Source organism: Astyanax mexicanus, chromosome 20, assembly GCF_023375975.1.
Source record: "Astyanax mexicanus isolate ESR-SI-001 chromosome 20, AstMex3_surface, whole genome shotgun sequence".
NCBI classification, from domain to species: domain Eukaryota; kingdom Metazoa; phylum Chordata; class Actinopteri; order Characiformes; family Acestrorhamphidae; genus Astyanax; species Astyanax mexicanus.
The window spans coordinates 19,999,419-20,015,355 of NC_064427.1; the positions used below are offsets into that span (position 1 = coordinate 19,999,419).

The 15,937-nt window shown below is 37.6% G+C and overlaps 1 protein-coding gene across 2 annotated transcripts; it reads right to left on the reverse strand.

Moving 5' to 3' along the window:
* Positions 1–1,884: 1,884 nt before the first annotated feature.
* ska1 (spindle and kinetochore associated complex subunit 1) lies at positions 1,885–15,771 on the reverse strand. Of its 2 annotated transcripts, none has more exons than XM_022681135.2 (7): positions 15,641–15,771; positions 9,367–9,455; positions 8,475–8,599; positions 7,157–7,254; positions 5,009–5,149; positions 3,521–3,690; positions 1,885–2,223 (listed from the first exon to the last, which is right to left on the reverse strand). In XM_022681135.2, the coding sequence occupies exons 2-7, from the start codon at positions 9,452–9,454 to the stop codon at positions 2,075–2,077; spliced, it is 771 nt and encodes a 256-aa protein (XP_022536856.2). In that variant the 5' UTR covers position 9,455; positions 15,641–15,771; the 3' UTR covers positions 1,885–2,074. The 2 variants fall into 2 exon arrangements, with proteins under 2 accessions (XP_022536856.2, XP_022536855.2); XM_022681134.2 differs by having other exon boundaries at positions 9,367–9,458.
* Positions 15,772–15,937: the final 166 nt, after the last annotated feature.

The following is a 15,937-nucleotide window of genomic DNA, read 5'->3' on the forward strand; positions in this document are numbered from 1 at the left end:
AATAGATCATGAACCAGCCAATAAACACATTTACATCCAGTGAAACAGTAGCTTAGCCCCGCCCACTCAGGCTACATTCACATTACAAGCCACATTGCTTAAATTCATTTTGTTTTTGTAACGACAATGAATCTATCCCTGAAACACCTCACATGCGCACATTGATACCTGTATAACTAAAGTTGCTTTGTTATTTTATTCTATTATCAATATGTCAGTGCCATTTAAATGGTTTTAAAATGACAATAATATCTTGTATCGCAACAATTTCTCGGACAATATATCGTCCACAAAAAAAAAAAAAAAATTGTGACAAACCTATATGTACTAATTATTAATGGATGAAATATTGATTATTCACCACTACCCTATAAAAAGACTCTCAGAAACTTTGTTTGTGCAGTGTTCCTCCTGGTGAGAGATAGATATGTCTGTATGACGCACTCAAAGACACTGAGATTTTACCCAGTTTACAGTCTTTAGCTACAACCTACGAGTGTAGAGCAGGATCTACAGGCCCAGCTGTAGCAAACGTAGCAGAAAGCAGCTGTGGGTAAATGTGCTGCAGGATGCCATACAAAATTTTACACCTCCATCCCTGAACCACAGGGAGGGCAACCGCTTTAGCCTATAGCCCGCCTTCATATAACTGGACTAAGTCTCAGTAGTTTCAGCAGTGAATAGAAGAATTAGAGAATATTAGAGAAGCTTGTTTGGGCCATTTAGCACTATAGCTACTAGACTACTAAACATTAGAGGTGTTCTAAACCTTTACTATATGCAGTATAAAACGTCATATTTGAGAGACGACTCGTAGCTTTATAAAGGGAAACGGATGAGTTTGTTAGCAGCTCATATGTGGAGCATCATTTGCTGGAGTGGAGAAACAGCAAACAGCTGGTCTGAAGTTCATGTTCAGGTCGAGGAGGAGAAAAAAGGACAGGTGGTTTGCTTTTGCTGTTTTTTTGCAGCTATAGCTGCACAGCTGCACCAGAGAGATGTGTGGGTAAGAGAGAGAAGCCCGTAGCACTAATGCTAATGCATAAAAACAAAATAATTCATAAATTCTGTTCCGAATTTGACCGTTCACATTCAAGTCACATGTCCGTGGATCGGATACCTATCCGATTTAGAACCACATACAGAAGTGGCTCAGATCTGATCTGAGCCACATTGAGAAAAAAAAATCTGATTTGAGTCACTTTAGCCTGGTAATGTGAACATTGCCTCAGGCATTAGGGCGTGGCAGCACTAAAGAGCCAATAAGGCAAAGTAAGAGGAGATCATTTTTACTAATTTCATGTGATTTAGTACACTTTTTAAATCATGTTTAGAGATGGTTTGTGAAATATAAAGGTCAATATCAAATATTTAAAAAAATGTCAAACACAGGCTTCCAACTAAATGGACACAAAACAGTAAATAAATATTTTTATTTATGCATTTTATATCAGAATAGAGTCCTCTTTCGTGTGCATTACAGAGAGAAAACAACATTTTAATATTTTTCCAATTTTGCCAAATTTTCACTTTTCTACCATTGACTCGTTTGGTGTTAAAGGATATTCTTGTGGTTTTGTCTTCTTGGCCAGTCTCTGAGATTCCCAGTTATATAAAACTTGGTCTTTAGTTTGGAGATACTGTTACCAGGACTCACTCCATATAATGATGCTGCAACTTTTATGGTTTTGCGTGTTCCTTACAAATGTGTCTATTTAAACGAGAAATTAAGGCGTTCCCACAGTATAAGATTTCCTTACTGTTTGTGCTTTTTGTTTATTTTCACAATAAATTATTTGAATAATCACAAACTAAATATAGATTTTTTAAAAATGATCAACATTTATTTATTCACTGTTTGAGACAAATAACTTTTGTTATTTAACATAAACATATTTACAATTGGATTGACTTATATACAGTACATTATCTATAAACTATGCTGACATTGTTTAACATTAGAACCAATTTTAAGTCTAGAATTGGAGATCTTTATTGGAGATAAGTCTTGGATGTAGGGATGAAGCAGATGATCCACTGTGCTGTTAGCGCCCCCTTCAGTGCATAGAGGACTTTACAGCAGAACGTATCGCGTCAGGCCGCCTCCCCTGAGCTCCTTCAGCCGCTGGCAGTGTCTCAGCATGTTTAACATCCCCACAAATCGTTTATCCACCTTCAGCTGAGCCAGATCCTTCAGATCCTCCTCCACCACGAAATACTGACCTGAGAGAGAGAGAGAGAGAGAGAGAGAGAGAGGAATACAGGTAAACTGGTGCTCCAAAACTGATGTTTACGCGCATAGCTTCACGTGAAGTTTCGGTTTCATCACAGGAGCTATCAAGCAGTTCCAGTGGCTGCAGCTGAGCTTATCAACAAGAACACGTTTCTAATTTTTTCCTCTGTCTTTATGTAATATTCGCCTAAATTCTGATCTGGTTAATTAGCACTAACGATAATTGTAAATACAGCCCTGGAAAAAAATAAAGAGACCACTTTAGTTTCTGAATCAGTTTCTCTGATTTTGCTATTTATAGGTATATGTTTGAGTAAAATGAACATTGTTGTTTTATTCTATAAACTACAGAAAACATTTCTCCTAAATTCCAAATAAAAATAAACATTTAGAGCATTTATTTGCAGAAAATCAGAAATGGCTGGAAAAAAAAAAAGGTGCAGAGCTTTCAGACATCAAATAGTGCAAAGAAAATAAGTTAATATTCATAAAGTTTTAAGAGTTCAGAAATCAATATTTGGTGGAATAATCAGTTTTTTTTTTCATGCATCTTGGCATGTTCTCCTCCACCAGTTTTACACACTGCTTTTGGAAAACTTTACGCCTTTACTCCTGGTGCAAAAATTCAAGCAGTTCAGTTTGGTTTGATGGCTTGTGATCACCATCTTTCTCTTGATTTATATTCCAGAGGTTTTCAATTTGCTAGAATCAAAGAAACTCAAATTTTAAGTGGTCTCTTATTTTTCCAGAGCTGTATATGAATCAGATTTCAATCATTTTCAATAGAAGTGAGACAAATCTAAATGGAAATGTTGATTGTTGCCACACAAATGGATGACCAAAAAGATGAGATTTGGGCCATATTTATGTAAATGTAACTATATATAAAGCAGAGTAGAAGAATAAGAATTAGAGAGAAAGAGATAGAGAGAGATAGAGCGATAGAGTGAAAGTGTTAGTAAAGAGAGAATGAGAAACCCACAGCGTGATGGATCACCTCTCAGGCTGTGTAACAGCTTGTTAGGACACAGAGAGAGAAACAGGATAAACGACCTTGGTTATGAGAGTAATTACACCCATTCAGGCGTCTACAGCTTTTTGGGAGCAGACGTCACCAGAATTCCTTTAGAGTGGAGATTAAAAAGTGAGGCTGTGACCTAATTAAGGTCAGACTGGCCTGTTTAACCCCGAATCTACAGACCGTTTGCCTTTTTGCACCTTTTTTCAGTGTTTTCTCCACTAATTGAGCTTTAATTGTACTTCATCCTGAAGCAGAGCTGCCCGTACCTTTAGTGTCTTTGTTCTCCTGGTCTTTAAAGCGCTGGTGGAGCTTGCGGGTGGCGCTGGTCAGGGTTTTAACCGGCTGGTGAAGGATTTTGTATTTGCTGGTGACGGCTGTGTTGATGTTCTTCACTGCGGCGTTCAGCTGATCGTACGTAACTCTCCCCTTCATGTACCTGAGAAAGAAAGAGAGAGAGAGAGAGATAGAGAGATAGATAAAGGAATAGAGAGAGATAGAGAGAGAGAGACTTAGCACATCAGCATAAATTTAACCTCTTAAAGGACATGGGGACTCTGACTTCGGCTGCTGATGGAGAAGCATCATGACCTACTGTACTCTCTTTCTCTCTATCTCAGACTCCGGCTGCTGGTGGAGAAGCAGTATGATCTACTGTACTCTCTCTTTTTCAGACTCTGGCTGCTGATGGAGAAGCAGCATGACCTACTATACTCTCTCTCTCAGACTCTGGCTGCTGATGGAGAAGCGGCATAAACTACTGTACTCTCTCTCTCAGACTCCGGCTGCTGATGGAGAAACGGCATAACCTACTGTACTCTCTCTCTCTCTCTGACTCCGGCTGCTGATGGAGAAGCAGCATGATCTACTGTACTGTACTCTCTCAGGCTTCGGCTGTTAATGGAGAAACAAGCCTGTATACGGGCTACAGCTGTATGTGATACAAAACCCTAATTTAGGAAAGCAGCAATTCTGTGGAAAATCTGCATATTTTTAGTAACATTTCTTATCAAACATGAAACTGGTTTTGTAATGCGTGAGGAGAAACCCACAGAAATTGAGTGCATACATTGCTGCGTAATAATAAAATATATTTTAGTCCTGGTTAAAATACTTAAAAATGAGAGTCAAATATTACCAGATACATTTACATATACAGCAAGTTTAGATTTCCAATATTTTGTCTAAAGATTAGTTTTTAGTGAAGTTTCTCCAGCACTAAGGCTGGGTGCAGCAGCATTAGCCTAAGCCGCTAACCACAACACTAATAGGGACAGAAATGCCGCACAATATCGCTAGAACAAGGAAGTCTGAAAGTTTCAGTAACCCAGGGTGCTATCAGCTAGCGATACAGTCCAATAGACTTCTGAAGCCTCTGAACGGTTAAAGAGCTAGCGCTGTGGTTAGCGGCTAATGCTAATGCTGCTGCCCACACCCATAGTGCTGGAGAAACTTAATACCTGACTGGTAGAATTTATACATAGGGAGCACCGGATTATAAGGCGCACTGACGATTTTTGGGAAAATTAAAGAATTATCTTATAGTCGGAAAAATACAGTATTAAACTGTAAGTTCTGTCTCTCTCATAGGTTAATTCAAACACACGTAAATCTCACCAAGATAGATTTCTTTTATGTATGATACACATGGAGAATAACAGATTCTGGATCTGATTTAAAGTTTTAGGGAAAACTGCAGGACGCTTTCCGTCTCGAGCCGTAATCCTATTGGCTGAGAGAGTGCAGGTGAGACTCACTGTGGGATGGTGTCGAACTCCTGAACAGTGATGAACTCCATCTCTTTGATCAGGACGCGGGGGGGCTTCCTGGGCTGGTCCTGCTCCGGAGGGGCCGTCTGCACATCTGCTGGCCTGCTCTGAACCGCCAGCTGTCCCGACCTGACAGAACCGCGAGACAGAACCGGGCTCATCACATTCACAAAGTCCGAGATGATGCAACATCATGGCCTTCTGGCCAGACTGAGCATAATATTTACTGCCCCAGAAATACACCTGCATCAGAAACAACAGCTGCAGCTGGAAGGAGGTTATTCAGTTTTTCAGAAAGAAGATAAAACTTAGTTTCTGAATCAGTTTCTCTGATTTTGCTATTTATAGGTTTTTGTTTGAGTAAAAGGAACATTGTTGTTTTATTCTATAAACTACGGACAACATTTCTCCCAAATTCATATTCATATTCAAGTTCAGAAATCAATATTTGGTGGAATAACCCAAATAGGTTTTTTAATTACAGTTTTCATGCATCTTGGCATCATGTTCTCCTCCACCAGTTTTACACACTGCTTTTGGATAACTTTATGCCTTTACTCCTGGTGCAACAATTCAAGCAGTTCAGCTTGGTTTCATGGCTTGCGATCTTCCATCTTTTTTTTCAATTTGGTGAAATGAAAGAAACCAATCATTTTTAAGTGGTCTCTTATTTTTTTTTCCAGAGCTGTATATGGATTATCACAGTCTCTAATAATGATTAACAAAGGATATACCACACATCCCCATAGTCCTCATTTCTGAGCACACTGCAGACGCATTCAAAAACGCTGAATTTCAATCAGCTCTCCCAATTTGTGGAACAGAGAGGAGGTTTCAAACACAAAGTCAGTTTTTCAGCATGACAAGATAACACAGCGGCGTGACAAGGCCTGATTCTCTTCGCAGAGTCGAGGCTTTGATCATGGTGTAAGGTGCATGCAAGTTTTATTCATTTCACAGAGAAACTGTCCCAGATTGCGCGGCCTCGCCGAGAGTGTGACAGCTGGGATTATTCCTGCGAAAGCGAGCAGGACCACAGATTCACGGCTCTGCAGCTCCGACTCGGCTCAGCTCATCAGCTCCTTATCCAGCACCTCCAGGAACAGAGTGAAGAGTACAGTAAACTGTCCCAGTTTGAGCTTCCAGGAACAGTGGATGTCTAGTATCTACAAAGCTTCTGAAGGAACAAACACTGTAAATATGGCTAAAGGAAAGACATCAAACAGCACTAGCTCTCAGCAGAGACCTTAATAATGAGGAGATGAGCCACTGACAGCCAATCAGCTTTTTGCTTGGGACCCTAGTTGCTGTGGAGATCTGCGCAAACGCAGCAGCCAGAACAACTTGAGAAATTTGAGAGTTTTTTGTGAATTATTGAGTTGAACTCTGTAAACTGTTGATGATGTTTTTATGGACTTTGCTCTTAGTCAATGCAGCATGACTCATTGTACTCTCTCTCAGACTTCGGCTGCTGATGGAGAAGCAGCATGACCTATTGTACTCTCTCTCTCTCTCTCTCTCAGGCTCCAGCTGATGATGGAGAAACAACATGAGCTACTGTACTTTCTCTGACTTTGGCTGCTGATGGAAAACAGCATGACCTACTGTACTCTCTATTTTTCTCTTAGAATCTGGCTGCTGATGGAGAAGCAGTGTGACCTACTGTACTCTCTCTCTCTCAGACTTTGGCTGCTGATGCTGAAGCAGTATGACCTACTGTCCTCGTTCTGTCTCTTAGACTCCGGCTACTGATGGAAAAGCAGAATGACCTACTCTCTCTCTCTCTCTCTCTCTCTCTCTCTCAGACTCTGGCTGCTGATGCTGAAGCAGTATGACCTACTATACTCTTTCTGTCTCGTAGACTCTGGCTGCTGAGGAAGAAACAGCATGACCTACTGAGAAGCAGCATGACCCACTGTATTCTCTCTCTCTGACTTCGGCTGCTGATGGTAAATACAGCATGACCTACTGTAGTCTCTCTCTCTCAGACTCTGGCTGCTGATGGAAAATCAGCATGACCTACTGTAGTCTCTCTCTCTCTCAGACTCTGGCTACTGATGGAGAAACAGCACAACCAAACAGAAAAAAACTGTTAAAACAACAATAAATGTTTGTATGTAAGGTGTGTGATCTTACTGAGCTGCCGGCTGCTCCCTGCAGGGCATGTGGGGCGGGATGTTTTCCTTCAGGTGTTGAGCGTTTTGAACATCCTCCTGAAAAAATTCCTCTAGTTCCTGCAGTGAAAACAAAAAGACAGATGTTTACTGCTTAAAAAGTCCCAGATCTGAGGAGGTGATTCCTCTGCCAATCTATGATTCATCAGATTTACGTAAGGCAGGACAGGACTTTCTGGAACTGGCAGAGGCTCACAGCTGATGGTGGCAGTGTTTACTGCAGCGCTAGTATCTGAGGAAACCACTGAGCAGCCAGCCAATCAGAACATCAGCCTGGAGTGAGCTGATGAGAGGAGCCTAAAGCATGCATATTAAATATCACATCATAATATTTAGTTTTAAAGTAATATAACAGCATGTATGATGTACATTGACATCACCTGCATCCATTATCAGATCTAACTCCAACTCCCATAATTCACCTGGCCTTACCGTGAGCACGCTGTCCCCAGTGTTTAACCTCACTCACAAGATAACAGCTCAAAACTTATGCAGGTGTTGGAGTTCTGGAGCCATTCAACAGGTTCATTATCAATTTACACAGCGCTGTCCCATGACTTTTGGCACTTCATTGTAGGTTATTGTTATTAGCGGGTACCTATAATTGTTGATAAGTTATGTATAATTGTCTAATTGTTCTATATAGTGATCATGATTTAATGCATAATTGTTCAAAATAAATAAATAAATAAATAAATAAAACAGCTAATCATTAAAATGTATTTGTATATAACTTTAACAACTAAATACACTGTATTTTTCACACTAGTCAAATTTTCTGGTCTACTTTCATACATAAGGCGCACCGGATTATAAGGCGCATTATGCGACACTAGTAAGGAACAGGGGTGTCGCCATGTTTTGCTTCTAATTTCAGCTAAACTAAGTTAAGTAAACAAAGCTAAGTGTTAATCTACACAGATTTCTCGTCTAAAAACTGTTTATTTGGGTGAGTAAGGTGCTTCCATTTATTTACAGTAAGCTTAGATTTCCAGATGTCCACTAAGGCTGGGTGCAGCAGCATTAGTATTAGCAGCTAACCACTAGCCGTGGTTAGAGAACTATACTAAAACTTCTTTATAATGTTGGACTTCAGTGGAGTGGCTTAACTACTCTTTAACACCTGACTGGTAGAATTCATTAATAAGGAGCACTGGATTATAAGGAGCACTGATTATTTTGGGGAAAATTAAAGAATTTTAAGTGCACCTTATAGTGCAAAAATATGGTATACAAAATTAAATGAAAGAAAAAAAAATAAGGGAACAAAAGTATCAAACCTTTAGATGCTTCAGCAGGTCTCTTTGCTGTAGTACATATCTCTCAAACCGGTCCAGAAGCCCATTGATGGCGTTCACATCCTGCTCAATTTTCACCAGATACGCTCGCTTCTCTGGATCTTTTGCTGGAAAAGTAAATACAAAAAATAAATAATGATAATAATAATAATTAAAAAAAAAATCCCATCACAGTAAAATGTGTCAAGTCATACAAAACTAGAAAAATAATTTAAAAGGCATTCTTAACTTAAATATGTTTAATCTAAAGGGAATGGATCCACAATGTCCAGATTTAAATAGGACATATTCTACCTCTTTTTACACAAGTTAGAATATTGTGGGTCTGTGTTCTATACAAAACATGTTCACAAAGTTCTTTACACACACACAATCACTCTCACATAAAGATAAAGAGATCTCACTACCTCTATTCTTACCAGTTTCAGTCCCTTTCAGAACGAGCCATTTAAGGGCTTTGACAATTTTATGCAAATACGCTATTGTTGGCCACGCCCCATTTTACACTGGAGTTTTACCACACGTTAATCTTAGCTTGTGCTGAATGGCATAACACTGTGATAAAAGCAAAAACTCTTTATTATTATATCTCCCTCATCTGCTAACTTGTAGGTACAGATTCCACCCTCAGACAAAGTCTTGAGTCAAGACCCAAGTAGAAAGAAAAAAAATGCACACAAAAAGTGAGATATGCATATAAATCCCCGTTCAAATGTGGTTATTAGTTCAAAAACCTTATTTTTTGGATAATCTCAATTCAGAATAAAGTGTTTTAGATCTGACAGTTTGATGATATTCCTGTGTGTGATATTAAACGCAGGACTGAGTCACAGTGTAATTTGTGTAATATAATAAACCTGCTGGAGGGTCGTACCCACAGCTCGCAGCTCCAGCAGCCTCTTAACCAGTGATATCTTGTCATCGATGTGCTTGGTCACCTCCTCCAACTCACAGTGACTCATACTGCTGAAAGAGGAGTTCAGAGTTTACAGCAGAACAGCTTTATCGCCTCTGTTCAGCACAGAGAGAGTCCATACAGTCTAGTGAAACTATTCCCATACTCATTTACAACATATTTAAACATCTGGACATGTGATTATTAACATACTATATTGTTTCACACGATAACTATGATAACACAATACTGTGATTCTGTGATACTTGATATATCGTATGACCTTCAAGACACTGAGAAAACTATTCCCTCAAAGATAAATGTGCTACTTTGAAGAATCTATAAAACATATTCTGGTTCATTTAACACTTTTTTTTTACAGAGTAATTCTACATGTGTTCCTGTATATCTTTAAAATTAGTCTTGAATATTACATTTATAATCTAAACAAATCCATAGAAAAAAAAGCAAACACACTGAATGAGACAAGGTGTGTCCACACTTTTGACTGGCTCAGTATAAAACCAAAATTCGAATGATAATACACTAACATAACAATGGAAATCGCACATTTCTGTAAAAAAAATTAACTTAAAATAGGCCTATACACACACATGAGAATATAAAAATGTTTAAATATCTGAAATGAATACATGATGAAACAAAAACAGCCGGTTCCTGTTACTAACTATATTATTGCTGCTCTCTCAATGCGTTTATAATTAGGGATACACAATGATATTGGAATTATATCAGGGTATTTATTGTATGCCAGAAAAGAACCAAGTGGCACTGGAAACACTACTATTTTAAATGTATTTAAGCAAAATTTTATTTATTTTAATTAGATTTAACATTACAAAGATTTATGATGGTGTGTAATCTCTCTTGAAAGCCGATGTCCATAAGTTATTTTTTTCTCTCTGGTAAGAATGGGTAATTGCACCGAGCATGTGGAAGAATCATTTTAAACTGGGCGGGTGTAATGTGGTCTCCTTTCAGAGTGAATGAATCCGATTCATGTCAGTTATGTTCAGTCAGAGAGAAAGAATGAGAGAGAGAGAGAGAGAGAGAGAGAGAGAGAGAGAGAGAGTGAGCTTAGTCAGAAACTACACACTTTGTTTTTTCTGTGAGTGAATGAATAAGCTACTGAGCTCTGAGTTTCCTCTTCTGAAGTCTCCATTGTTCCACCAGCTGCTCGCGTTCAGTAAAACTGAGCCGGATCCTCTTTTAGAGGCTGTACATGTGACGTAAGTACGTAAAGACACGTGACGTGGCCAGAAGAAGAACTCCAGCGAAACTGGTACCATTAAACACAATATTTTACCCTTTCTCCACTCAGAAATGCTTCAGTTTAGAAACAAAATAAACAAAATAAGACTTTCACTTTAAATTATAAATGTGCATATTACCATAGGTAATCATGAAAACTATAACAATAAATATATGATTTATCTTACAGCTCTAATAGGCAATATTGAGGGCAGCAAAAATTATTTACGTTAAATTCATATATTGTACAATAAGCTGATAATGTAACATTTAAGCCTCAGAATTTAGCACATTTGATCTTGACTGTTTGAGTGAGTGGAACACCATAGTCAGATCCACAGAGTGTTTAGTGTTTAGACGCTAAAGATTCTGGGATTAAAGCGATGATGACATTATGATTTACAAGCTGTAAGAGATTCAGCACTTCAGCACAGTTGACTCTGAGCAGCGTAATGCAGATTTACTGTGTTCTACAGAAACACAGGGAGGAAGAACTTGTGTGTAAGAGCAGAGGGAGGAAACAAACAAGTTCAAAGCTAGTTCTGAGGCATTACCATGACCATGTATTATTAACGACTGACCACGCCAGGGGACGAGAGCTGGAACAGGACAGAAAACTTCTCAATAAAACATCACCGCCGGTTTCAAACTCACTGAGGCCCGAAACAACTGCTCTACACCAACATTACCATGTTCAGAGGAGCTGGTCATCCAACATATAAAGAATCAGCTAGGGGCAGAACAGTTCACAGATTCTTTATGACTCATCATGATACGAGGTCACGGAGAGATTGGCGGCATAAAGATCATTTTTGTTGAACCTTAATTCAGCCCCCAGGGGATTTGTTAAAAAGGGGAACCTTTCAGGGTAAATTAACTAATTAATGAACATTTACAGCTTCCCATTCTCTCAGTGTTTCATTATTTTCTCACAAAATCAATATACAGAGTTCTGTTTTACACAAAATAGTAGGGGTTTGCCATAGCGTATCAAACACGATAATATCTCCAACATTTTTTAACATAGTTAACAAAATTATACTCCGAAATATCGTGCCATATCACCCACCCCTAATCATCAAATCAGGGTACTATATATATATATATATATATATATATATATATATATATATATATATATATATATATATATATATTTTTTTTTTACAGTTTTTGGCAACAACAGCAAAAAAAAAAAAAAAAAAAAAAAATAAACACACTGTTCTTATTTCCCATTATGTATCTACTAGAGACAAATTATATCTGTCCAGTATCATTTATTTTACTTTAATCCTGAATATATGGAGATATTTGAAGCGCATTATTATTAGTATCATTACATTCTGGATAATTGGCTTCTGTTACAAATCTGATAAAATTCTTGTGTACTTTTTAACATCTCAGTTAAGGGTGTGCCATAATAATAAAAATAAATGCTCATTTTGTTGCAGTAGTGTATTCTTAAAATATTTTTTTTATTCAGTGTTTTGTAATATCGCCAAGAGTATTGTTATCGCAAAAATACCACGAAATATCATGATAATATTTTAGGGCCATATTGCCCACCCCTACAAAATAGTTATCTTTATTGTGTAATATTGTGTAAGTGACTATCAAGATATGTGCTTCTTAACAGCACTGCTGCTGTTTTTTTTAATGTGTTTTTCATTATAAATCAGTTTTTCTTGGGTGCATTAAACAACCTGCTTGAATGTTACAAAAAAAGTAAATGCCTTTTAACTATTAAAAAAAATACAGGTTCTTATCACCTACAGTTGAGGACGATATTATTAGCCCCCCTATGAAATTTTAAGTCTCCTCAAGATTCTGGCAAGATCCTTTTTAGCAGAGCAAGGCAGTTCTAACAGAGCATTTCTGAACATACAATTTTTCATTAGAAGGACCTAAATATTTATATTTGTGCACCAAAATATTATTATGTAAGAATAAGCTAAAATGACCAGGGACATTATTATTAGCCCCCTTTAAGAAATTAACATTTATTAAGTCATCACACAAGCCACTTTTGTGCAGTGATGTGCTTTACCTTCTCAGGTGATGTGCATAAAGGTGATCAGGTGAAACAGATGACTGCACTCAATTAAGTTAAGTTAATTAACTCATTTACAGGGTTCTTGCACCATGTTAAAAGTCAAATTTAATGCTTTTTAAGACCTTTTTTAGGCCCCAAAAAAATAAATTTCAAGACCCAAAAAATCGAGTCATTATTTATATTGGTAGAAAATATTTTGTTGTATTGGAAATCAAAACTTAGTATAGCTAACTCGCCGCAAACATTACTATGTTTTTTAGCTCGGTCTTAATGTTAGCTAGCTCTCCACTAACCTAAATTCTCTCCCTGGTAATGTAGTTAACTCAGTGCTAACATTACTCTGTTAGCTAGCTCTCTGCTGAACTTAGTTCTCTCCCCAGTAACGTAGCTAACTCACCGCAAATGTAATTATGCTAGCATTTTAGCTAGCTTGCTGCTAATGTTACTATGTTAGCTAGCTCTCCACTAACCTTAGTTCTCTCCCCAGTAATGCAGCTAAATAACTCACTGCTTACATTAGTATGTTAGCTAACTCACAGCTAAATTTAGCATGTGTTTTCCCACTGACATTAAAAACATTGTCTGAAAATGTAATACCTACAGCAAATTTACAGTAAATTTAAGAAAATTTAAGACCTTAATTACTCAGATTTTAATTTAAGACATTTTAAGACTTTTTAAGGAGCTGCAGGAACCCTGATTTAAGTTAAAACATGGTATAAAAGCCTCATTATGGAGCTGGCAGTTGAGGAAGCAACATGCCAAAAACAAAGGAATTCAGTTTGGACCTGAGAAAAAGAATTATTGATGCACACAAAGCAGGAGAGGGATATACAAAGATATCCAAGCGTTTCCAAGTGTCAAGAACTGGAGTGAGAGGCATCATTCAGAGATTCAAAGACAGCAACACAGTGCAGAACAAGCCTGGCAGAGGTAGAAAGAGAAAGATTTCAGAGAGACTGGAAAGAATACTAGTGAGAAATGTGTCTAGAGACCCCAGATTAACTTCCAAGGCACTGGCAAATGACTTGGCCACATCAGGAATCATAGTCTCTAAGAAGACCATCACTAGAGCTCTGCACAGGAATGACCTGCGAGCGTGCAGACCAAGAAAAACTCCACTTTTGAGGAAGAGGCACCTTCAAGCAAGACTTAAGTATGCTCGGGACAACCTGGAGAAAAAAATATTCATACTGGAAGCGTGTCTTATGGTCTGATGAGACTAAACTAGAGCTCTTTGGCCACAGGGACACTGCTTATGTTTGGAGAAAAAAAGGACAGGCATTCAACCAAAAGAACACCATCCCCACAGTGAAGCATGGTGGTGGGAGTATTATGCTATGGGGATGCTTCAGTGCATCTGGAACTGGAAATCTTGTCAAGGTGGATGGAATCATGAATAAAGAAAAATATGTGACTATTTTGAAAGAGAACCTTAAGCAGTCAGCTGTGAAACTGGGTCTGAGACGTCACTTCATTTTCCAACATGACAATGATCCTTAACACACATCCCTCCTGGTGAAGAACTATCTCCAGATGACCAAAGTGAATGTCATTGAATGGCCTGCACAAAGCCCTGACTTAAATCCAATAGAAAATCTGTGGGGTGACCTAAAGAAAAATGTCCATGCAAGACAACCATCGAATCTAGAGGAACTTGAGAGATTTGCCAAAGAAGAATGGGCCAGGATTCCTCAAATGAAGTGTGAGAGACTTGTTGTAAACTACAACAAACGTCTGCAGGCAGTAATCCAGCAAAAAGGATACACAATTAACTATTAGGATGTGGGGGGCTAATAATTTTGACCCTGATAGTTTTTGTGTTTTGTGTAATATCTTCATTTCTGAGTGGAATACAATATAGTGTAAGCATCCAAAATAAAACTATGATGTCTAAAAAAGCTGTGTTTAGTTTATTTTGCTCTGGTTAATATCACTTGGAAAATCCTTAGAAAACAAGGACTATTTTGTAAGGGGGCTAATAATATCGTCCTCAACTGTATATGACCTAAACTTTACCTGATACAGCAATCCCCCTAAAGAATGTATATCCTAGACGTGGTGATCTAGTGATACCTTTTAATACAGCTACACTATTAACCTTTAAATGTACACTAGCATGGTTTGACAAGGTAGCAAAATTTGTCAGAACACCAGATTTTTCATTTGCACCGATTACCTGCCCCTTAATTATGTTTACTGAGTAATCTGTTTGTTTATTTGCGTTTCATTTACACTTAGGATATTTAAAAAAAAATGCTTTTTAAATGAATAAGTAAATTAAATTATATTATTTGTATATTTCCTGACACTTCTGTTCTGTACTCTGCACTGTTGGAATGCATGTGAAATTAATATAGGAATGTATTATCTTAACGTGACTTATTAGTGGCATGAAATGTCTTATAATGACATTTATAATGAATATTGTTTATATATATTAATATATCATCCAAATATTTATTGTTATTGTACCAATAAGTCATACCACAATATAAAACCAGACCCTCATTACATACATACAGTGCTACACAGTGAGGCTCATACCAGGCTTTTGTAATATTGGTATTTTAACATCTTATTCCCCGTTCCACCTTAAATTCTCCAATAGTGACCATGCAACACCGACAGACGACATAACGTACTCCTGCTCTATTTAAGGTGTAACTGAAAATTCGCTACAATCATCCAAAACACAGCGAAATATCGATATGGCAGCTTTACTACATGTTTTATATGGTTTTACTGAACACAAGAAACGTAAATTAAAGCAGCAGAAACACATAAACTCTGCAAAATATGGAGTTTCAGCCGAAGAAACCCGAGATATAAACACTCACGCTGTTACTGTTAGCTACACTTTCTGAGTAAATATAATCCTACTGTGTTTACAACACCGCAGTTTAGTAATGATGAAAGCACACTTACCTTTCTTATAAAGGTTTCTGGAGTCGAATCAGATCAGCTTTTAATCAGAAAAGCTTTATTTAATCTTTATTTTTTAGTTTTTTTAATCGCTAAACTCCCTGCCGCGCCACCGTTTGAATGACTGGCGGCCTGTGATTGGCTGTACGCGGTTGCGTCACTGTGACGTTTGCGTGTACGTACAGTTTTTCCGCAAGTTTATTAATATTATTATAATATTAAAAAGTATAAATATACATTTATATATTTTTAAAGATCATACATTTTTTAAATTATATTATATAGCATTTTTATTGCTTA

Excerpts from the sequence above, each read along its gene's own strand:
- ska1 (XM_022681135.2), bottom strand. The coding sequence starts at position 9,454 with ATGAGTCACTGTGAGTTGGAGGAGGTGACCAAGCACATCGATGACAAG. Across the intron at positions 7,255-8,474 it reads ACCTGCTGAAGCATCTAAAG|GAACTAGAGGAATTTTTTCA; the intron begins GTTTGATACTTT and ends TTTTCACTGCAG. Across the intron at positions 5,150-7,156 it reads AGGGAGCAGCCGGCAGCTCA|GTCGGGACAGCTGGCGGTTC; the intron begins GTAAGATCACAC and ends CGGTTCTGTCAG.